We start from the raw sequence: 24,804 nt of genomic DNA on the forward strand, positions 1-24,804 counted from the left end.
TCTCTCTCTCTCTCTCTCTCTCTCTCTCTCTCTCTCTCTCTCTCTCTCTCTGTCTCCCTCCCTCCTTTCCCTCCCTCCCTCTGTTCCTAGGAACTATGGCTCAAAGTGGGAAAGTTGGTTTCCTTAACACAACAGTAATGCAGCTCTCCACCTTTGACTTAGCTGAAGAGACAGAAGGCCTGGGCCTGGAATTACCCATAAAGTCCTACTTAAATAGTGTTTTTGAATCTATAGATTTTTAGATATATGTTCAGATTTCTTGACTTTTGGAATAAGTTGTATTGAAACATTTAGAACATAAGATGAGAATCTGTTATAGTTGAGACTTCTATACTTAAGGTCAGAATATAAGAAAACATTGACTGTGTGAAAATGAAGAATCATATGAAAAGAACTGTTGATCTAGTCTGTGTTATAATCTAGTAGACCCTGTGGACTACAACAGTCTCACAAGCAGCAAAGACAACCTAACTGATATGACTACCTCTTCCTTATAACAACAGCTTATTCATGAGCAAACCCTCCTCTTCTTGGAGGGCGAAGGAGAAGGGCTGGTTCACTAATTAGGGTATCCTAGTGGATTGCTTTAAACATCCTAGCAACAGAAGCAGAAATTTTAACTAATATCTCCTGTGTCTTCAGTAAAGACAATGAGAGTGTTCTTATGAGCCCTAGCAAGGAATGTGTGTGGGAGTCTTTACATTTTCATCCTCTTAACAAATTAGGTGTTACAATCTGGACGAAGTTAGTGGTGATGCTGAGCTGCTTCAAGTCAAGCTTGTTTGAACAAATGTACTTTTCACATTCTCGGAGCCATTTATCACACCGCGCTCCTTCCGTCAGACAGCTGACCCTTACATTACACCTCTTAGATCACCTTTGCTATACCTGCTCTCCCCTCCAGAGGCTGGGAGGAGACGATCTAAATCATGCCCGGTAGCCCACGTGCACAGAGGAGCCCAGGGCTGAGCTCCAGCTCTATGAGGCCCGTGCGCATGCACTCTGACACTAGTCTGTGTGCTTCAGGAAGAGAAAGCTTCTTTCCAACGTACATCACCGTCACTGAAATGAGCTGCTGATCATCTACATTCTTTGATAGGTTAACAATTTAAAAAGTCTCTAATCAAACTATTTTTTTTCCTGCAAATGTTGCTGGATGACTATAAACCACAGAAAAGTTTTCATGTGGTGGAGTCTCCATTTTGTGAAATGAAAATCAGGCTAGTTTTGAGAAATGGCATGACACTTTAAAAAGCCCTCCCTCCTTCCTCCCCACACTTGCCCTCTGAGCAGCCTCTAACCTGAGAACCAGTGTACCATTAGCACACACACCTGGGGTCAGATGTGTTTCTCAATTTGGAATCTCTCAGACTAGAAAGGTAGAATGGATGATATGTGTGCTGAAATAGATCAGAGTATCTATTAATAAATTACTATCAATGCATTCATTAGTAATTTAATAATACCAAAGCTACATAAACCCTTTAGAAAGGCAATAGTGGAAATCTACCACAAAAAGCATCATGCCTTTCCAGGTCAGGTTTTGGGGTTACATGCTTTTAGATTTTTGGAACTGAAAATTCACAAGTGTCCTCAGAATAACTACCACATCATCTGGAAACTTGCTCGAAATGCAAACTCTCATGTTTCACCCCTGACCTATAACAGCAAACTTTAGGGTTAGTGTCCAGAAGCCTGCTTTCCTGACCTTTTTCGGGCCAATACATGCTAAGGTTTAAAAACTGCTGATTTGGGGCAGTGGTGATGCATGCCTTTAATCCCAGCACTTGGAAGGTAGAGTCAGATTGATCTCTGTGACTTTGAGGCCAGCCACATCTACAGAGCTATGCTTCAGGCCAGCCAGGGCTAACTCTGAAACTCTTGTCTCGAGAAAACGAAAACCAACCAACCAGGCAACCAAGCACTGCTATCTGGGGAGAGACCTGGTGACAGCCACCTTACCTGTCTCTGCTCCTACGGGAAGGGAAAGCAGCCCCGCAGCCCTCCACTGTGCACGCGTGCGTCTCTCGGGCGTGGGTATTCTTCTCATGCGTCTTCATGCTGTAAGCGTTTTTAAAGGTCTTCTTGCAGATGTCACACTGGAAGCGAGCTTCTTCCTTCTGCCTCACTAGTGCATGCTCACCCAGGTGCTCCAGTTCCTTAGACTCTTCCAGAAAAGGAAAAGCCATCCCCCTGTTGGACAAAGCACCAAAGAGCCCCCCAGCCAGCAGGCGCTGCTGCAACTCCATGTAGTCAGGAAAAGGGATTTGGGGCACCAGGCCAGGTGTGAAATGGCGCTCGTGACCACCATCCTCCACCTCTCTTGGCATCACTGAACTCAGTGCTACCTTCTGTTCAGCCTCCCTGTCAGTGAGCGTGGTCTGCTCAAGGGTTCTGCTGAGAGCTCCATGAGACTCAATCACAGATTCAAGATGGCAGGCTCTTTCTCCTTGTGGAAGAGGCTCCTCTGAGCTTAGCTGTGCATGCTGCTCCTCAGGTACTCTGTCTGACTGAGGACTGCTGTCCTCTGGCTCGTCTTCACTGACTACCTGCAGAGGCACGTCATCATCTGAGCAGAGACTGTGTCTCTTCTCCTCAGCTATTTCCACAGCTTCTTTCTCTATTTTGATAGGCATGCTGGACTTGCGGGATTTCTTCTTGGGAAGAGCATCAAATGGCATGTCTGTGGGAACCAGCTGTTCTGGGATTGAAGAGGACAGCAGAGGGAGAGAAGGCAGCATGCCGGGTGTGTTGGCCAGCTCCGCGGGAGTGGCTGGACTGCGGTAGAAAGGAAGGACGGGCTGGACAGTCTTTAGATTAGGGAAAAGCACACCATTTTGCCCAATGCTTGAGAAAGTAGGTTGGCCTTTGGAGTCCTCCACTGAACCAGTGTATCCAGGGAGGGGCCCACAGTCTGGAGACATCACTGTGAAAGCTGGGCGCTTGTAGGCCTCAGAGCTTGCCAGGTTCAGGCTGCTCCTGAGATCCTTGTCCCGGTTGTTTCTGTTCATTGGCATGTGCAGGCGAGGGTTGGGGTTTGCACTGTGTCGGTTCCGGCTCCTCAGGGAGCTGAACACCATGTTACACCCTTCAATCGTGCACTTGTGCTTGATCTTCAGGTGGACGGCGTTGTAGTGGATCTTCAGAGTGCCTTTGTCATAGAATGTCTTCTCGCATGCAGTGCAGAACACCCGGCCCTTCTTGGCACTAAGGCTGTTCCTCTCAGGCTTCACCTTGGCCTCAGGGGACAGCTGTGTCCTTTCAAGCTTACTGGCAATGCTATATGAGCTGGAGTCGCTTAAGTGAGCACTGTCTTCCTTTTGGGGGACAGCCTCTGGACAGTTGAGACACTGTTCTTTTTCAACCTGGAATGGGGTGGAAGTTAAGAAGCTGCTGTCAGAGAAGGGCCCATGGAGCTCCTGTTTGGGGTCCTGGCTTTGGTCCTGCCCCTGCTCCAGCATGTACTGTTCAGGCAGCGACCCTATCAGAGCAGGAGGCAGAGGGTTGAAGAACTGGAAAGGCAACATGAACGTCATGTTGCTTATAAGGTTCTCAAAGGGGTGCATGCTGCTGGGGCTTCCTTTGTCCACAGGAGTGGGGAGGCTGGTACTCCTGTGGCCGCAGCTCTCGATGAAAGCCCTGATGTCTACGTTTGCCGTGGCAGGCGGTATGATGACAGACTGTTCTTCTTTTTCTTGGATTGACATGAGCTCAACTATGGACTTGGTCTCTCCAAAGCGAAGGAACTGCTGCAAGGTAGCCACTTCCTCCTCACTCGTCATGATGCTCCAGTGATCCAGCACCTTCCCTGAGGCATCCTAAATACAAAGCAGAAGGTAAGAGAATGCCAGTCCACAGCTGCCTCTTCCGTTCCCCATACAGGCGTGTGTCATAAGAGGGTACTTTGTGCACACTAAGAAAACACTACTGCGGATCAACACAGGGTTTGCTTAACTTAATCCCTGCCCACCCCCCTCCCCTAGGCCACATACTCTGTGCAGATCATAAACTACACAAATGTAAATAGCAGCCATACCATTAGTCTAGAAGAGTTAAGTAAATGTGTATTACTTAAACCCAAGTCAGGGAAATTTGGTAATTATTTTTCATCTTATTTCAAACTAGTTGGTTGTCATATATAATTTCTGATATATATGAGGCACAATGATTTTCTTCACTAAAATAGAAATATGTATCATTTGAATGACAGTAATATTTTCATCTAAAGAGTACAAATGAGGCAGTGAAGTCTGGATATAGCTCAAGTATTCATTTGTTGCAGGCATAATAATCTCCTAAGCACCTACCATCCTCAACCAAATGAGCACATATTGATCTTCTACCCATGTTCATAAAGCAGAGCTATAGCTACGCTGGCGTGCTGGAGATCTGTCAAACTCTAGCAAGGCCTAACTTTTCCCAAAACTACAATAAATATTTTATCACAGAACATGTATTCATTCGATGGCCTACTGAGATTTTTCACAGTGCATGTGAGAGTTTTGAAGACGAGGAAGACTGTAACATCATAAATATTTCAAGCACCAGAGGTTCAAGGTAATTGATTCCACAATTTTAATCCTAACACTAGAAAGCAAGATTATTAGGATCATTAAATATTGATCTATATCATAATGCAAGACCATAATGCTCCTCTATGTATGGCCATTTCTAGTCAGCCGAGGGCCCTACACCAGAGGTGTGCTCACAGGATTCCAGGGCAAGATTGCAGGCTTTAGAATTAGGAAGAAATGTGCTCATTTCTGGGTCTGCTCCATACTGGTGGAATAACTTTTAGCAAGAGCACTCACAGCGTTCTGGATTTTCAATTAGAAAACAAGGGTAAATAGGTTTAGTGCTGTATACTTTTAATTCCAACACTCAGGAGGCAGAGGCAGGTGGATCTCTGTGAGTTCAAGGCCACCCCAGTCTACATAGAAATTCTAGGCAAGCTAGGGCTACATAGTGAGACCCTATCTGAAAGAAAGAAAGAAAGAAAGAAAGAAAGAAAGAAAGAAAGAAAGAAAGAAAGAAAGAAAGAGAGAGAGAGACAGACAGACAGACAGAGACAGAGAGACAGAGAAAGACAGACAGACAGGGATACTATATCTATTTTATCATAAAAGTACTAGAAGAGTATGTCCACTAATAAATAGTTATTGTAAATATAAAATTGACCTAAAACTAAAGTTAATATTAGACTTGAAAATGCATACATCTCTCATTTCACTGAAAAAAAAAATTTAACTGAAGCGTGCTGATATTTCTAGTGTAATGGCAAGAAACAATCCTCTGACGCTGCAGAAAAAGTGCTGTTTTCTCAGAAAAGTCTGATGGTCTGACTAAGAAACATTGCACCCGTGATGTAACACAGGAAAAGAAGTTCAACTACTCTGGAAATAGACAGGGGAGAGAAGACTGAAGCGCTGAAGCAAAGAGGAGAACATGTGAGGAAGCTGAGAGAGAATTTGGGGTTGGTGGCGAGAAGAGGAGAAAGGGGGTGAAGAAGAGTCGATAGCAGGAGGGAGAGGAAGGGATGGAGACAGAGAGGAAGGGTTAGCATATGAACACAACAACATCAAACGTGGAGCCAAGGAAAGACACGTAGCTGCCAAGTGACAGAGACTTTCCAGAACAACAAAGGAACATCGGCTTGAGTGCTGTTTGCTGTGCAGTTCAGGCACAGAAGAGCCTTTTCTCATCCTTTAGTTCTGACACACAGAACACCTCAGGTCAGTAGGTAATTGGGTGTGATACATACAATGGAGGCAGCACCCCAAATGAAGCAAGTGGTTTTCTGTGGAAGTCAGATTAGTGAAATACACTCAAGAGTTCTCATAGTGCCCTCATAGCTTAAAGCTTCACAGAGACGTAGGAAAGTCCACATTCCTCCCAGAACATGAGCCAGGGCCTTAAGTCATGGGGAAGAAGTTCAAAGTGAAGGAGGCCACAGTGACTGGTAGGGCACTGGGTTACATCAGTTGCACGGGCACTCAAGGAGAAGAGCAGGGCCAAGGTCACTGTACCTGTAACACATATCCACGGATGTAATCCTGAAGCGTCCAGTCCAGGGCATGGAGGATCTGTAGAACCTCATCTTGCTTCAGCACACTAAAGAGCCGGTCCAGAAGGATTTTCAGGCGAACAGGGATAGCCTGGGTTCCATAGAGCATGAGGCTGCTAATATCGAACACCACATTGGACTGGACAATTTCCACTTGGCTTGTTGGATACACGGGGGGAATCCTCAGCTTGCTTAGAGCTGAAAATCAAGTATGAGATGTTTGGGAAAGCTCTAATTTTAGGAGAAGCAATGCATAGAAAGAATTTAAGACTAAGAAAGAACCATAGGAACAGCTTGGGCTATTCTTAGTTTCCTGTATTGACGAGGGTATGGGGGGACCCAAAAATACATAAAGGACTAATATCTGTAAGAGCCATAGGGCTTCATGTTCTTTACAGAAACTTCTAAAATTAAAAATGACAGCCTTAAGATTTTTCTCCCATTCTTGTGACATGCCTGAGAAGGAAAATGTTCACACACCAAGGAAGGAAGAAAGAAGGGAACACAGAAGCAGCAAGAACAGAACCAGAGACCAGACAGTTGAGTCAGAGTCTGGAGGTGAAGATAGCCTTAGGAACTTCAAAGATCTGGGGCCGGGGCCTAATCTGCTGTGTGAGATGGGGCTTTAGAAATTAAGCCACCTAAATCCAGTCTGTTCAACACAAGGGTTACCAGCCTCTGGGGGCTACTGACATGAAATCAATCAAAGTTAAAGAAAGGTGGTAACACTACTCTCCAGCAGCCTTTGCCACATTCCAGCACTCACCAGTTCCAAGTGGCTCAAGGCTGTCGGAGCTGGCGAATGCAAAAGCAGGATGTCCATTTATAAATTTCAGTTAAATCAAGAATAAGGGGCATGCTTGTATCGGGACCCATTTCAGCCAAAAAATATCAGAGGCTAATTGTGACTGTGGAACATGTCTATCACTGTCATACAACAGCACCTGAAGGATCAGTTTTGACATATTTAGAATGGAGTTAATAAGATGTGACGATATAATTTATATAGCCTGTTACCTGGAACCTACTAGAAATTACTATTTAGTTTAGGAGTCAGCTGTCAGTCTTTGCTATGACATCAGTTCCTCTATAAATGTACATTACTAAGAAAGGCCACTGAAGGACGAGAGGGAAGACATAGAATTACCATGAGCCACCCAGCCGTGCCTGCACTCTTCACACTGACGGGGGTTTATTTTCCCGGGTTTGAAACGTTGGCAACTGCAGTTCAGAGTACAGCCGATAGCCTGTAAGAGAGAACACATGCATGGATACGCTGTCAGAGCTATGTGCACAAAGTGACTTCCCACACTCAACATTCACTCAGCAGTGGGTGCCTTATGCCAGGCCAAAGGTGCATAGTATACCTTAGGAAATAGAAGCAGGGAATCCAGCACTTGGGAGACCATGAACTTCAACACAGATATTTTGCATATGATCATCAGCAAGAGTCTATAAGGATTTCTTAGAAAATATTATGGTTTGAAACCTTGCTCTTATGAAAAAAATAAAAATTATATTTTTACCAATTTTCTAAGCTGATCAGAGCAGCAACTCTGAAAGAATAAAGATTAGTTTGGAACCAGTAAAAGAAAAATCTGAAGCAACAGTGATCCATGTACAGATCTGTTACCCTCAGATGCTTAGGGTATGACAGAAGCTGAGAAGTGTAAATTGATTTGAGGATACAGAATGGCTGATCATATTACATGACTATTAGAGACAGGTATAGGTCAGGCAAATCCTGCACTAATGCCTCAGATTTGTGCTATGGGCCATTCCTTGTATATGTATATGCATGCACGTGTATGTTTTCTGCAATGTCCAAAAGTACAGTGGAAATAGAAAACAGAGATGCATGTGTCTAACAAAGTCCTAGTGTTAAGATTGAGGGGGACACATATATAAAGTTCTCTGTGTGTACGTGTGTATGTGTGTGTGTGTGTGTGTGTGTGTGTGTGTGTGTGTGTAGATCAGATGGTGATGCCAGGCCCAGGCATCTTTCTCAGTTAGCCTCCACCTTGTTATCTGAGTCAGGGTCTCACAGCAAGCCCAAAGCTCACCAGTTCATACAGACTGGCTGACCAGTGAGCTCCCACAGAGTCTTCTGTTTCCATTACCAGTTGACCCTGTCCCACTCCAGGGGTAACAAGTCTGCACTAAGATTTTACATGGGTGCTGCGGCTCTAAATTCAGGTCCTCATGCTTGCATGCCAAGTACTTTACTAGCCCATCTTGTCAAGAGTTTCTCACAAGCTAGAGGCCTAAAAGATATAATCTATTATAGCAAACCAACAAGATCCCTTAAAGGAGCTTAGTGGGGCTCCAACTCAATTATTTTTATTTTTTATATATTTTTAAAGCTATAAAGTATGCTTCTTGGTGAAATTTGTATGGTTTGAGAGCTTTGAAACTGGAAGAATGTCTGTTTGGAGATGAGACAATAGGCCTCTGACTTTGGGCTTAAACCTCTAGTCTGCCAGTGAAGGAACTGTGAGGCACAGTGTAAAGGACAAGGAAGGAGAATCTGGTCAAGGATTTGGGAAATTCACTCCAAGGACTAGTGCAACCTGTCTCCTTCAAAACAAAAAAAAATCATCTGCTTGTAGTCTTGTGAAATGTACAGATACTCTGGGACAGTCTGGTGGCTTCTTTAAATGTCAAGCATAGTTACTATATGACCCAGAAATTCTGCTCCTCAGTATACAGCCAATAGAACAAAAAAATGTGTCTCCGTCCTCAAATCATCCACATGACTGTTTGTAGCACTATGCACAGCAGTGAAGGTGGAAACAACCTCAGTACCCACCAATAGATGAATAAGCGAGATGCGGTCTACCTACCAATGGAGTGAAGAGTCAGGTACAAGTCACATGGTCCTATGGTTCTATTTACATGAAATGTCAGGAGGCCAACTCATAGAGGCAGAGGGCAGAGGGGTGACCAAGGGAACAGAGCAGGGGTGGGTGAGGACTGTGGGGAACGGAGCAGCTGGAGAAGAGACGGGATGGGAAGTAGAGGGTACTCTTCGGGTTACATAAAGGAACGCCTTGCTTTGCGCTATGTTCATTTACTGAGCTTGCAAATACTGCACTTTTTACCAACTAAAAATCTGTGACAAAACTATAATGTCTGTTAGCACTGCTTTTCCAACATCTCAGTGTTACCCATATTTTTAAAAGCAATACACCGTGATTCAATTAAGGTGTGCACACATAACTGGTATTTCACACTTAAAAGACTATAGCATAACTTAACTTAACACAGAAAACTACAAAAAAAATGTATGATTTGCTGTGTTTTGTAGAACTGAGCACAGTCTCATCAAGATATGCCTGTAGTAACTCTGTTTAACTTGTGGAGAAACTGTCAGGTTGTTTTGGGAAGCAGTTGGGTTGGTCTAGATTCCCATAGTAACACATGAGGGATTCATCAACACTTACTAGTATTTCAAGATAGGATTTTTCAAAGCCCAGACAGGTCTCAAACATAGCCCAGGATGACCTTGAACTCCTGACCCTCCTGCCTCCATCTGCTGAAAGCCGGGACTGCAGGCTCCTGTCACCACACGTGTTTGTTTGTGCTTTGCTTTTTGTTTTTAATGGCCATCCTTGTGATCTTTGTGGATGTGAGATCTCATTGTGGCTTGGTTCACACTTCCCTGATGACCTACCGGTAGCATCTGTTCTGTGTTTACCGGCTATTTGTGTACATTCTGTGGAGACATATCTGTTAGGTCATTTGACTAGTTTTAAATATAAGGTTGTGTTTGTTGGTACTATGCTGTATGCATTAGTTTATTTTCCAGGTTCAAGACTGTTACCAGATACATTATTTCAAATGTGTTCTCCCACCATTTCTCTTTCTTAATGGTATCTTTTGAAACACAAAAGTTTCAGATCTTGAGTAGGTTTTAAGGTGGTGAAGTGTCCTAAAATTAGATGATAATGATGGCCATACAAACAAAGTAATCATTTGTTGATTGCTAAATGCTAACAGAACACTAAGTTACATAAAGCTGAAGTTATTTACAATCCAGACTTAACAAATATTGCTTAAGAAGAAAATATTTTAAAAGGAATAACATTTCTTTCATCTCTGTTTTTGGTTTTGTTTTGGATAACATTTACTTTAGAAAAAGGTATGGATGGCTAGGCATGGTGATACATGCCTTTAATCCCAGAACTCAGTAGGCAAGGTAGGCAGGTCTATGAGTTTGAGGCTAGGTTGGTATACATTAGTGAGTTCAGACTAGCCAAGGTTATATAAGGAGACCCTGTCTCAAAAAACAAAAACAAATACAGTTATGGAAATATACAAATTAAGCCTGTCTTATGAGAAAGAAATGTTGCTCAAAAGATTTTGCTCAAAAGACTGAGGCTCATGCAAAGTTCCTGGAGATACTCTGTGAATCTGTCTCCCATTCAGCAGAATGAAACCCGAAGGAACAATTCCAAGCATATTCCCTAGCCAAGGACTGACGCCTATATTCTCCATCTCTTGCAATTCCACTTGTATGTCTCAACTCGGACAACTGACATTTCAGGCGCATAGATCTCTGTGCTCCCCTGTGTATTAGTCAGGGAAAGTGGCCCTGGCCTCTGCCTCACCATATGTCAAGTGAACTCCTTTATACATTTCCAAATGCCCTATGACCTATGTCATCTGTTGTTGAGACCACGGACCCAATTTGGTCATTCCCACATAGCAGCTTCTACTTAAGGAACATAACATAAACAACAGTACCCACAAGTCTCATTTATAAGTGTTGATTTATGAGAAATATTCACGTGGTTGCACATGAAGCTATTTGAATAAGGCTTAATAAAACTTAAGCATCTATAGATATAAATGTCAGAGGAATTATTTGTAAACTAGAAGAACCTAATTAGAATATCGAAAAGTTCTGATGTAGAGGCCACTAGATTTTTTTCCACATAGCTCAGAATTCCACCAAGTCAAATTATCACATCCTTAGCTGAAGATAAATTAAATCTTCTCAAATGAAATAAAAAATCTAATTACAAGATGAAAGTCCTCATGTAAATCAAATGGAAAACTTGAAATTTACATGTTTTCATTTGGGTCCCTAATCCTTGCTCCATTCCTCAGAAGGAAAGCAAATGATCCCAGCAATCCAAGCTCAACAAGACATGATTATCCAGTCTTAGCTCTTGTCCTAGTCAGATGATCTACAGAGTTGTTATTAGCCACCTCGATGAGATACAAATCCACATCTAAAGTTCTGCCTTGCTGACTTACGACCATCATGTGCTCATTCATTCACAGCTTGTATGTGACACATTTGGTCATTTACTGTCTAGGCCTGGACTTTAACTAACTTGATGGATCTGTTTAATCTCCCAGACACCCCTGTTCTACCTTTAGTTTGGGGAGATGCTTCCACAGGCTTTTGCTAGAGGGGCCAAGTACCCATCCCAAGCACACAGTGGGGTAGATGCAGATATTCAAAACTGGACAATGAAGGCCTGTTTGGGGATTTGAACTGACCCCAATAATACAAACCATTCAAGGCTATTGTCGCCTCTACAATATGTATATATTTTAATATTATATATTTTTCATAGTTTTAAAGTGGTAAGTATGAGATTTGGGATCCCCCTGTCTGTTGCATTGACTCTTTGGAGGGTCACATTATCTAGCTGTGCAACTTTGTCAGTTGAAGGTTATTAGTCTTCACTGTCTAGACCACTAGCTGCATTTGACATTTGAGATCGAACTACTAGGATTTAAATTCAGTTCCTTGGTCACATCAGTCAAACTTGGTGCTCTACTTGTGTCTAGTAGCTACAACAATGGAAAGTGATGATACCATCACTGCAGAAAGTTCTATGGGCCAGTGCTAAGCTCAGGAGTGAGGCCAGCCAGGTCATGAGACCAGCGGCAATTTTATTTAGTCCTTACTATCACACTGTGAGGACAGAATTATTTTAGAACACTTTAATTAATGGAAGATTTATAACTTACTCAGGGTCACACAGCTAGTCAGTGTTACTAAACATTTATAAGGTGTGAGACAATGCATCAAACAGCACCCATGATTAATTTGTATCTCCTCATAATCACTAAGGGAGTTTGGGGCTTCCATTCCTCTTTTGTATATTAAGAAGCTGAAGAATTTACAGGCTATCCAGGTGGTCTAAAATATGAATATTCAGGGTATATTCTGCCTTAAAAGTATCAGTATTTTGTGCTAAGCACAGTAGCACTCAGTTGCAATACTTTTTAGGGCTGGATATTATACTATCCACAAGATCTAGAGGTTAAAGTTTCACATGGCCAAGAAACTTCACTTGGTAAGCATTTCTTGGATGTGAGTGAGACATCACTCTGGACTGTTGAGGCTGCAGTGTAGAATGGGACTGCAGAGGCCTGTACCTTCCTGGGGCTTAAATCTAGAGGAGGTAGATGATGAGAAGGCAAGTCAGAATTTCACACTAAAGTGAGTGTTGGAAAAGAGCTGAGCAGCCCTCAGTGCTAAAACCTGCTGGCATGAAGAGTACTAACAAGGTAAAGTTCGTATGTAGGGTCATCCATCATCAAAGGCCTCAGAGGAGGACATCAAGTCAAATGACAAGGGGATGGAGAGGACAGAGTGAGTACCTCAGAAAGAAAGCTCAGCAAGGGCAAAGGTCGTTAGATATGAGAGTGACCGGTGAGTTTAGGAGAGAGAGAGAAAGGAGGCTAGTGTGCCTAGTAGAGTGAAGTGAAGGGTAGAAAGTAAGTCATAGAGGCACCGGAGACCATTCTGTACAGGGCCTTGTGGGACAGGCCAGAAGCTCGGATTCTGTTCTAACAGTGAGCCTCCTGGAAACAAGACAAGTGAACATGGTCTTACATGTTACAAAGAGAACTCTAGCGACACAAGTGAACGACTTTCACTTCATTGAGGGCCTTCACCAAGTGTAATAAAACCTACAACTTGCCCTATCCTATGTTATACTTCTGGCTCAGTCTTCAGCTCATACTGCTAGGCATTCCTGCTCTCCTCAGGCCAGTCAGCCATATTAGCAGATATTTAGATGAGGAATGAAGAAACAGATACACAGTCTGACGGTGCTTCCTGCTGCCACGTCCACAGTGGGTTCTCAGGTCCTCTGGCTCTGGTGGTTTGACTCTTCATAGACACAACCACCAAAAGCCACAGAAGATAAAAATGTTCCCAAAAGTCTCTCCACAGTTCAGAAAAAAAGGTGATTAAACAATTATAACACCTATTGACTAGCAGAGTCCCATGTTTGGTAAATCCCCCACTGTGCTACCTGAATGGAGAAGTGAATGACTGACCAATGCAAAGTTTACCTTGCGTAATGATTACAGAGGTCCATTTAGTTCCCTTAAATTTTATTTATTTATTTATTTATTTGCACACAGGCACATTTGCCACAGTGTAAATGTGGAGGTCAGAAAGTCTGTGGGAGTTTGCTCTCTCCTTCCACCACGTGGCTTCAATTCTGGCCATCGGGCTTGGCGGCAAGTACCTTTACCCACTGAGCCATATTGTTGACCCACTGTATCCTTTTCTTCTGATCTGCCTTGGGTAAAAGAATTTTAGCTGGGCCTCATGATGCAGGCCTATAAATCCCAGTTATATGTGAGACTAAGGTAGGCGGATTATAGGTTCAAGGTTTGCTAGTAATTCATAGTGAATTAGAGGCCAGTCTGGCCAACTCAGTGAAGCCCCATCTCAAGCTGCAAACTAAACAGAGGGCTGAGGATAAGGCTCAGTGGTAGAGTGACTGCTCAATGTGTGGGCCTCAGGTTCAACCTCTAGTAGGAAAGGTAAGAAAAAAGGAATTTTAAATCACTGATGGGCAGGCAGCTAAGCACTGGTGCATGATGGACAGTAGAACTTCCTGGATAGAACGTCAATTCCTTTGTCCTTCCTCCATCTTGAGACAAAACTAGGGTGGCTAGAGACCAGAGGGCATTCTGGGACCATTAGGCAACCTGGAGGGCACATTGCAAGGATGGCCGAGAATAAAGAATGGTCACTATTATCTTGGTGCCTTTTACTAGTAGCCAAATGCACTTTCTAGTTTGTACTTACACAGTGATCTCCCACTGGCTATTGAAAGGGCCACAAAATCAAATCAAATCAAAACAAAACAAAACAAAGCCCACCTAGAAAATGGTTCAAGAGGAGAGACAGCTGAGCCTTAGTTTAGAGTCTGTGGACCTATCTTAATGATAGAATATTAAGATTCTGCCAGATCCCCAGTGGTAAAAAAGAAAAATCATTACATTCTCAACTTGAAATCAAAGGACCCCAGGCTGCCAAAGCACAGCTCACCTACAATTCACTAGCTTTCAGGACAGAAAGACTTCAGGCTTTTCCAGCTTGTATTTTTAAACAGTAGATATAGATAACTGTTGATAGTTTGTGTGAGTCCTGGAAATTTCACTGTCCATCCAAAACTGCCAGTCAGAACATAAAGTCACTAGGATGCTCTGTGAGAGAGAGCCTTTGTTTCTCATTCTCCTCCCTATGGCTCTCCTGGCTCTGAAAACCAAACATTCAAAGCTGGGAGTCCTCACCTTGGAGGCACCCTAACACTGTAGTTCTGTGCTTGTCATTTTTCTTACCAGAACCAGGTTTGCCTTTTGATTCTGACCTCCCCACTCCCTTTCCACAGATTTCTTTTATTTTTTATTTGCTCCATCAATTTTCTCATATATGAAACCTCACAGGAGTGCAACTAGGATTCTGAAAATACTACTGTCATTTGTCAGACGGGCAGGCAGGACAACCTGGAGCAGGAAGAAAGCCACTAAGGTCCTCCTCATGTGTGTGGCAGCTTCCCTGGCCGGCAGCACTAAGCAGGAGCCCAAGTGACAAGCACATGGAACAGAAGCTCACCCCACCAGTGCATCCATCACACCTTGACCTTGCACAGCCTCAGCCAGGTGAAAAGTGGCAGTGATAGCACTGCAGAGCTGGCTCAGTGGTTCAGAGTGCCGGCTGCTCTTCCAGAGGACTCAAGTTCAGTTCCGAGCACCCACATGGCAGCTCACAGCTGTCTTTACCTCCAGTTCCAGGGCATCCAACACCCTCACACAGACACATGCACAGGTCAAATACCAATGCACAGAAAATAAAATTAATTATTAAAAAAAAAAAAAGCCCAGCAGTGACTGTGGTTGATCAGTCAGCTTGTATCATGTACAGGTGAAAACTCAAGGCTTTGAAACGTACTCAAAACAAATGCAAAAGTCATTGACAGCCGTTAGAGAATACTGGGAAACCAACAAACCGCTTTGAAAACCAGTAAACTAGAGGAAGAGTCAAGCAGGTGTCCTTTTCTATAGGACTCGAGTCCCAGGGATGGACAAGACAGATTCTCACAGCTCCTAATAAAAGAAGGACAGCAATCAGCCCCATTGGATCCTGAGTAGAGCGTACATCTCATTGCACATGTGGTATTTTGACAAACCATCCAAACCTATGGCTGAGCAAGGTTCTTCGCCAACACTGAGTCTGGAAAATACAGGAGGCAGAAATATATGTAAATGGCATCACAAGAAAGGAACTGTCAGAACTCAGACTAGCATTCTAAAGATGGCTGGCTGATAAGGAATAAAATACTCATGAAAGGATATAGGTACAGAGACAAAATTTAGAGCTAAGATGAAAGGATGGACTATCCAGAGACTACCCCATTCGGGAATCCATCCCATCATCAGCCACCAAACCTAGATACTAATGCTCATGCCAGCAAGATTCTGCTGAAGGGACCCTGATATNGNGGCCTCTTNTGAGGCTATGCCAGTGCCTGGCAAACACCGAAGTGGATGCTCACAGCCAGCTATTGGATGGAACACAGGGTCCCCAATGGAGGAGCTAGAGAAAGTACCCAAGGAACTGAAGGGGGCTGCAACCCTGTAGGTGGAACAACAATATGAACTAACCAGTACCCCCTGAGCTNGTGTCTCTAGCTGCATATGTAGCAGAAGATGGNCTAATCGGCCATCANTGGGANTAGAGGCCCCTTGGTCTTGCAAACTTTATATGTCCCAGCACAAGGGAAGGCCTGGGCCAAGTAGGGGGAGTGGGTGGGTAGGGGAGCAGGGGTGGGGGGGTATAGGGAACTTTCAGGATAGCATTTGAAATGTAAATAAAGAAAATTAAAAAAAAGATGGCTGGCTGACTTGGCCTTTTCAACACATAACGGCAAGGTTGAAAAAAAGAAAGACTATAAACCTAGAAATTAGAAGATACAGATAGTGTACACATTTGTATCCTAATCTGAACAAACCAATGGTAATATAAAGTTTATAAAACAGTCTAGGGAATTTGAACACTGCCTGGAAATGTAATGACATTGAGGAGTTATGATAATTAACTAGTATTACTATCTGGTGCTGGGGCTTGGATCTAAGGCCCTGAACATGTTAAGCATGTGCCCCACCACTGAGCCACACCCCCAAGTTATTTTAAGGTGTTTGATGGTATGTTGGATTTGTTTCTAAAAGGGAATGTTTTTATATTTTACAGCAATATATAAAATATTTTTAATGAAATTGTATGACAGCTAGAACCTCCTAAGTAATCTGAGATTTCTAGTAGTAGGAAATAGGAAATGCAGATGAAGAAGATTAACTCTTGACATCTCAAACACACATTCACCAAATTTCATTACAGTTTAATTCTGTTTACTTAAAATTTTCTATAATAAAAAGTGAAAAAGTAAACTATGTGAAGGCTCCCATTTCCTTCAAAATTTCAATTTGCACTAGCCAACAGAGAATGACCTGTGTAGAGAGGCCAGAGGAGTCTTTCTCCAGGAGAAAGCAGACATGTTCTCTGTGTATAAGCAATGTCCTGGGTTGGTGTGCTGAGTGCAGTAATGTGGCCCATAAAACATAGGTTTCTGTTTGGCCAGTGAGAGCCAATCTTGAAAAGCAACGTAGGTGGTGTTAAGGGATGGGAGGCCCTGATGGACAGTCAAGAGTCTCTCTGTTGGGTCTTCTAAGGTTCTGAACAATGGAAGACACTGTTTACCACTATCAGGAGTGAAAGCCATGATTGAAATGGGGGGATACAGGGAGCCTCAGGGTGCAGTTAGTATTTGCAATGTAAAAATGACACTGATAGAGAACTGACAGACTGTGGCATCTCACTGCAAGCTAGGGCTGAAGAGAGAATATAGAAGCAACAGGGCACAGAGATGGGCTTGCAAGAGAGAGGTTAAGGAACTAGATGCCCTTCAGGGGACGGATGTTGGACTAAGTCTACCTCTGAGCAAAAGGTACACACAGGACACCTCTGTAAAGTTCCCTTGGTGCTTAGTTCAAAGAGGATAATGGGAAAAATACTTGTTCTTTTGATTTTTATAAATCAAAGCCTAAATCCTATGCCAAAACAATTTAACATCTACACCCTTTTTTTCATATTATTAGTTTTTAAAACTGAAAATGTGAAAAATTGTAGAAAATATACAAACATCTTAGAAATTAAACTGAATATTTCCTTTTAAAAAAAGCTTTAAAATACACAGCAATATAAATGATATGGGCATATTTCTTCCTTATAACCTACATGTAACAAACTCAGAAGTCTTCATAAAGCTTAGATATCAAGACTAAAAAGACATCAGTGATATGTAACATACAATTAGCCATGGAAAGTGGGAATTAAAAAACACTTCAAAATTTTAGTTAAGGTAATTTAAATACTTTACACAAATTTGTTACTGATGATGTAAAAGCCAAGTGTGAATGAACATGTTTAAATAAAACCGTTTTAAGGACTCAAAGGGAACTAAAATCCAACTTTTTTGCCAAGATAAACTCAAATTCAGTTATTTCTGCCATTCCACCCCCACCTTAAGACTCAGCATAGCGCATCCTGAAACGTTACAGTTGGAGGTAGGAAAGCTTAATTGTCATAATAATTCCAGAAACAGGTGGAGGGCTACAGAGGGACAATGACATCTCTAGAAGCTGGGGAAGAATGGAAAACAGTTTCCCACATTCCAGTACATGAAAGGCTCACACAATCCGCAGGAAGGGACAGCCGCATCAATATAATGAATAGGAAGAACAGTTAAAAGTGTAAATTAGAGTTCCCCTAAGGTAAGCATTCTGTCCTACACAGGTCTGCTCGAGCCCAGCTTTTACATCTTATTTTCCCAACCTCTCCCTTCCTTTACATTAGTGGAGAAAAATGGTGATCTCTTCCCCTTTTACGATTGGTTAGGTTGATTTATAATAAACGGTCCATGTGTGGACAGGAACCGAGAGAGCTTTTTTTTCAAGTAACTATGTATGTCTGAGGAGGCCCCAAACTGGACTCTGGAGAAACAGGGCTCTTTGTGTTTGGACTCGGCTTCCTTGGCTAAAAGAGGCTTATGTGTGGGTCTAGAGAGCGGGAGTGCCACACTGCAATCTTGGAAACTCCAGAAGGAGGGAGAAAGGACTTCAAAGGATGATGAGATAAGAAAAGGGTTTCTGCTAGAAACCAACTAAAAAGGGAGGAGGATCCCCGCTCTTCCTGAAGCTGCTTCTGTGCCGCCCCCAGTTATCTGAAACATCCCGCAAAAGAGTCACCAACAGTAGACAAGCAAAGTCAAGATCTGTAGTAAAATACAGTAAGGGAAAGGACAAAAAGAGCTTATGACTTCCTAAACCTTGATCTTAGCAAAGCCAGGGCAGCCACGGCAGATCGTGAGACCGGAGAACCTGGGGAAACGGCATTTCTAGTTTCTTTCTAACCAGACTGTGTCTGACAAAAGTAACTACCTCACTCTAAATGACATCTGTAGAGGAGAACATCCACCCTGGGGTGAAGCACACTCCTCCTGCAAGTCATTTACCCTGCAAGCCTTCGGGGCAACTCCTCTTAATGGCCACCGTCAAAATAACTTCCAAAGCCACAGACAGAAGCTCAAAGACATCTCTGGCCCCCTGTACTGCAGTTTCATTTTACTAACAGTTTTAAAATGTTCCCTCACACTTACTTCTTGGCATCCCAAAGTGACAAGTGTGTGCTTAAGGGACAATTATTTGTTGTGTGGGGAAAACTAAATGGCTTTTTCTCACCACAGGGCAGGGTCATTTTTCCAAGCTGATGATCTGAAGTATAAAATATGAGTATGGGCCTGGGATACAGGTCTAACTTCTTCTAGGAGAAGGGCATACAAACCAAATCATCTTCTGTAAAAACCTTGTATTTCTAGGGCAATGGATTTATGTGGGTTAAGACTTCTTATGTGAATTCTAACCCAGGCGCACAGATCACTGGTGTGTGTGTGTGTGTGTGTGTATCTCCTAGGAAATATTTATAGGCAGATTATTCAAACTAGTAACCATTTTCTCTCTGACAGACAGAGCTCCAGGGAATCCTTACCAGTCTGCATGGGTGGACATGAGAGTACAAATTAAATTATGCAGCTGTCTGAACACAATCTGAGTTCTCAAACTCTGAGGAGTTCATACCCTAAAAGAGCCCATCAAAGTGTCTGAGGATTCAGCTACAACAGAACACCATCAACACCTGAGCAGAGACAGTTACAGTTTCTGTAAAACTGAGGTTTGTGAACTTACTCAACAATAAATAAGATAATGAGTCATATTTTTTAACTATCTGAAAGTATGCTAAAAAGAATAGTTATTAAAATTCCCCAGAGAAAGAAGGGCAGCTGTCTGTATCTATTTTAAAGAAAAAAAAATACAGCACAAATTGTAACACTTGAAGTAATATGCAAAATTACACTTTGATGCATACAATTTTAAGAAAGGTATAATAATATGCATCAACAAATTTGGGGAGGGACAAATGAGAAAGTTGTATGTTTCACTACTTAACAAAAGCTTTAATGCACAAACATCAATTTGTAAATTCAACCTCTGTTAAATCTGAAAAGAGCCCATGAAATCTAATAGCACAGTGAAGACAACGAGCAAGAAAAAAGATTGCCAAAAAAGATTTGCCAAAATGTTGTTTTTCAGTTCACCTATACTGTCACACAAAAATCTTGTTGCTTTAATAAGAAAAATTTACTTCTTATTGTTGATACATCTGTTCTGTTTCCATGCAGTAACAGGTACACACACACACACACACTGACAGGGATTCCCAGGACACCAGTGGGGCCTCTTTCAAGCCCCTTAAGTGTTAACAGCAGAGGCCTGGCTGCGACCAGGCGTCTGGCCCGATTTAAATGCCCTCATCTTCAGAGGTCTGCGGTGAGCCTAGCCATAAAACTAGGGGACATTACTGAACCCCAGAGTGTCTGATCTTTCCCCAGCACCACACACAACTTCACTCATACAATTAAGGCTGCTAGTTGGCATTCCATTTAACTGTCAAACTCAGGCTGGTGGCAGCCCCACAGCCACAAAGAGATGCCTTAAACGAGAAGAACATGTTTCTACACCGCATTTGAGAAAGTTTGGCTCCGAGCTATGTACTGATTGATATCAGATCTCTCTCACTCGCCTCTCCAATCTTGTCACATCTGGCTGACAAATCCCCAGGAGTTTATCCAAAGTCGGGCGGCCAGTAGGGTTAAGGGGATCCCCTGGGGAGGCAGCGCCCGTGGACAGCGGGCACCCAAAGCGGATGCTGGGGTACGCCCCGGCTGAAACCCCCGCTGCGGGGTGGACAGTCACTGCACCACTAAGCACCTCACCTCGGCATTGCCAGGGTCCCTTCCTGTCACCCTCAGGCAAACCATCTCCAAAGAGACTGGACCTTGGCTCTCTGGCTTCCCCGACAGCATCCGGATGCGCTCCTCCAAGTCCCTGAGCGACCGGAGGACACGAACACCCCTCACTGTCCCACGCTCGACAAGCCAGGCGGAACGCCGGCAAACCAACGCACGCCTTCAGCGCGGTTCATCTGCGAGCGTCCTCTTCAGACACGTCTAACTAAGCTGACGGTTCGCGGCGCTTTGGGTCTTTTGTCTCTTCCCGTTTTTAAAAAAAAGCAGGGGTTTGTCCCTCAGGGGACCGGCGCCCCCTCCACGCCCCTCGGGCGTCTCCGCGACTCTCCTCCAGGAATCATCGAAGGTCACAACTTGAAATACCAGACAGATGGACGTCCCTGCGCCAACAGCGGTTGGACAGGGGCTCTGGGGTGTAGGAGAAACGGGGCGCCGCTCACGGGTCACCTCGCTGCGACTGGGCACAGGCTGTGAGGAACCTCCCGGGACGCGCACCGTGCCGCCGACGAGCAGGTGGCCCTCGTCAGGCGGCCCCCCGCGCCCGTCGCCCGCGCGACCGCTTACCTCAGCCATCCTGCGGCCGCTGCGGAGCCGGCCTTCCCGGCGCGCGTCCCCTGCCCGGGCCGCTCCGCGTCCGCCCCGGCTCGGCGACCGCCGCATCCACGCTCTGGCCGTCTGGGCCACCCCCGCCCCCCGTGCGCAGGAGAAGTGGGCGGCTCCCCGCGGCGCCTGGTGGCCGCGCCGGCCCCTGCGCCCCTCGTGCACCCTCGCGTCCGCCCCGCGCCCCGGGGGGCCGCCCCTCCGCTCGCCCCGCCCCGCGTCCCCGCTCCGGCCGCCGGGGGCTACGGGCGACGCTCCAGGGGGTGGGGGGGAGGCCACGCAGAGTCGCCTCGGCTGAGGCCGGGCCGCGGCCCCCCGCGCGCAGCGGAGACCTCGCCGGCGGCCGCGGGCGCGGAGGTGTCTGCCCCCGGCGGGCTTGAAGGCACTTGTTGAGAAGGAGACAGACGTGTCGGTGTTTGCCTCTCCCCGGCGAGGGCGAAACGCTCTCTGAAGTTCCCTGGCTCTGCTCTCTGGGGCTGGGGCTGCCTCCCTCGCCTCCCCCGGAGGCGCCTCGGGTCCCGGTGCGGACCAGGCAGAAGGCTGCACTGCCCCCGCCCCTGCCCCCACCGGGAACTTTTATTTCCACAGATGTGGGGACTTGGGTCGGGTCGTGGAGGCTTGATTAGGAACTCAAACACCCCGGTCTCTTGTGTGCTCCGTGTTAAAGTCCCGGTGTTACCGCTTTCCTGGGACAGGTGACTTCGCTCTCCGGAGTTGGAAAGCGGGATTAGACTTAACTAGGTTCTAAGGAGACACCCGAGGTGAAGTGATAAATCAAACGAAGAGTTTCGTCCCTGGGAGCCCATGGGGAGGGGCCCGCCAGGAGAACCTGCTTTCCGGGGCCTGAGGACAAAGAATCCTTCGGCCCTAAGAACAGGGGAAGATAGTCCACAGCTGGTGTGAAACAGAACCCGGCGGCTTTACTATACAGCTCTTGGACAGGGCGGGACCTGAGACCTGAAGAGAGGCCAAAGTGTTTGACTTTTTGGGTCTGTCCTTTTTAGAATTAAGAGCCTAGACTTGGAGTGGCAGGTCCTGTTTCCTTTTCCCCCCACCCCCACCCCCCAATTTGTTGCACCTGCTTCGCTGCTGGTGGGCGTCCTTGAAAAGGGCACACAGTCCTGCACAAATCAGAGATGGTAGGACAATAAAATGAGTTGCAAACAAATCGAAGACGGGATGCCAGTTACCCCGAAGTGCTGACAACAGGCTTCAGAGGGGGAAAGGTGAGAACAGGACACGTGACAAAACAAAACAAGAGTGTGGGCATCTGTGCTTTGTGGGGGTCCGGAAATCGGACACCTGTATTTCCCCCAGGTGCCTGTCCTGGGTCTATGTGGTGGTACTTTTCCTGGACTTGCCTGGCCTTTGTGATAACATTGACCTGGAGATGCGCATTGAATATTGCCACATGGCAAACTTTATTACGAAGCCTTGTTTTGTTAATGACCAAGTTAAACTGGTTGATTACCTTCTGTTTCTCTGCTCCTTCCCAAACAGTCCACCTCACCACCCAACATTTTAGGCTTTTTTTTCTGGTCCTTTCTTTTGTGGCTATTGCTTCAAGGTGCCTTCTCTTCAGAGAGGAATGTGGCCCTGGCTCAGAAGCCTTCCCTGACCCACCAGGCCTCCACTCCACATATTTCTGCACCCTTCACTTGTTCCCCCACCCCCCCGCCCCATGCTTATTGCACTTTGAAGCCTAGTCGTGTTTCCTTGTCTTAATTTCTTGGCCATTGCACATCATAGTGGATTCTGTGCATTGAGTTGCTGTAGCCGACAGGACACTTGTTTAGGAGGTAGAGTGACCTGGGCTTGTTCTCAACAATTGGAAACTGCTGGAGGAAGCTAGCCAATTTGGTCTCCCTTTTCTTATGTATAAAAGTGGATCTGAAACCACCTCTAAATTCAGGTTGGCAAACTAAATAAAATAATCTCTTACTACATGTAGAGCTGATTTTTATTAACTAAATTAATTAACTAATTCTTGTAGAGTTTTAGAACATTTATATTTCCTTGTTTTATATGCACCAAAGTGTCTAAGCCCCGATAAACGGTCCATTTAAATATTTTAATTTTTTTTCAAATTTCGTGTTCACTGCAAAAGAACTGTATTTGATTAGTAAAACTTTCCACCAGTGACAGATACTGGAGTCAACATGTTAACTTTATTCCTGCTTACAAACACAAGGACAATTTGGGATTGGTTTGAACACATGAAAACAGGCTGCCTCTCTCAAAATGTATCACATTTTACATACAGGGAATTAATAGGTCTAGATGCAAATTACTAATTAACCTCCTGTAGATTCTTTTAGAATAATATATCTTACAATACCACGTGGCTTCTGAAATCACTCTTAGCACACTCTACTGAGCTCATGGGCTGGCTTCTCTGTCACCTCGTGGAAACAGGTACTCAGAAATGGAGAAAGAAACCACTTGTGGCTAGAGGAAGGCATGTGGTGCAGGCTGGGTGAAGATGGCACAGACCACGCTCCGGTTCATTTTCTCATCAGCAGAGGGATCTGGCACAGCTCGCCCCCTCTCTTGGCCTCAGCCATCCTCATCTGGCAAACAGAGTGTATCTATCCCTGGCCCTTCACACTGCTCTCTCAAACCTCAGCGTTTTCCTTTTGAAAACTTGCTCTTTCCCCTTTATATCTAGTTTCTTCTCTTAGCAAGAAGTAAAACAATGCTTCCCCAACCCTGCCAGGAATTTTTAAAACCCGATCTATTAAAAAGAGCAAAAATTAAGAAGACACAAAACAAGTCATCTTAAGGAAACAAGAGTCAGCTCTTGAAGGACAAGGGACCTGATTGGGTCCCTCTTGTCTTTGAGTGAGTCCTTTCTCAGAGTAGATGTGCTATGATCCCCAATTCTAAGGGGGATTGGCTGTTTGGGTCTTGGGTCAGGGGAGGCAGGGAAGGTATGGGCTGTAGGGACAGAGGGCCAACGCTGTCTGAAGTGGGCACTTGTTTCTCTACTTGTCATCAGCTGGGAATGTGGGCTCAGTTTTGCCAGATTTTCTGAGTTTTCAAGAGAGGCTCGAAACATTCTGATATTTAAAAGTTGGCAATGAATTCAAGTTTTTGATAAATACAGTATGAGTCAAACAACACGTTTGCAAGCTGAATCTGGCCAGTGTAGCGCGAGTAGTGATGCCTCCCTGAGGCCAAACCTTGGAGCACAGAACAGACGGGCAGTGAGACACGCTCCCTGCTCCAGAACATCTTCTTGCCACTTGAGTCCTAAACATGTCTTGAAAACCATGCCGAATTTAGATTCAACCTTGTGTGGGATTCAGTTTACAAATGAGCTGGTAAAAGTTTCTAATATTTACCCCCTGGAAGAACATCTCTAGTGTTCACAAATACTGTTAAAATACAGAACAGCTTCTTAGGAAAGTAATGTTTAGAAACACTTCCTCTTGGGGGGAGGGAGTGGGATGA

General features: G+C 44.7%; 1 protein-coding gene across 2 annotated transcripts in view; it reads right to left on the reverse strand.

Moving 5' to 3' along the window:
• The window catches only part of Bnc1 (basonuclin 1), a 26,360-nt gene extending 4,934 nt beyond the window's left edge, over positions 1 to 21,426 (reverse strand). The window contains exons 1-4 of one of the 2 annotated variants that reach the window (XM_021206612.2): positions 21,316 to 21,426; positions 7,212 to 7,311; positions 6,027 to 6,262; positions 1,963 to 3,818 (exon numbers count right to left, since the gene is read on the reverse strand). In XM_021206612.2, the coding sequence (XP_021062271.1) occupies positions 1,963 to 3,818; positions 6,027 to 6,262; positions 7,212 to 7,311; positions 21,316 to 21,411 (2,288 nt within the window). In that variant the 5' untranslated portion in view covers positions 21,412 to 21,426. Of the gene's footprint in view, positions 1 to 1,962; positions 3,819 to 6,026; positions 6,263 to 7,211; positions 7,312 to 20,390; positions 20,566 to 21,315 lie in introns of those variants that run through there. The other variant, XM_021206614.1, reaches the window with a different exon arrangement.
• Between the last annotated feature and the right edge of the window lie 3,378 nt (positions 21,427 to 24,804).

This window comes from Mus pahari, chromosome 1 (assembly GCF_900095145.1).
Source record: "Mus pahari chromosome 1, PAHARI_EIJ_v1.1, whole genome shotgun sequence".
Classification (NCBI taxonomy): Eukaryota; Metazoa; Chordata; class Mammalia; order Rodentia; family Muridae; genus Mus; species Mus pahari.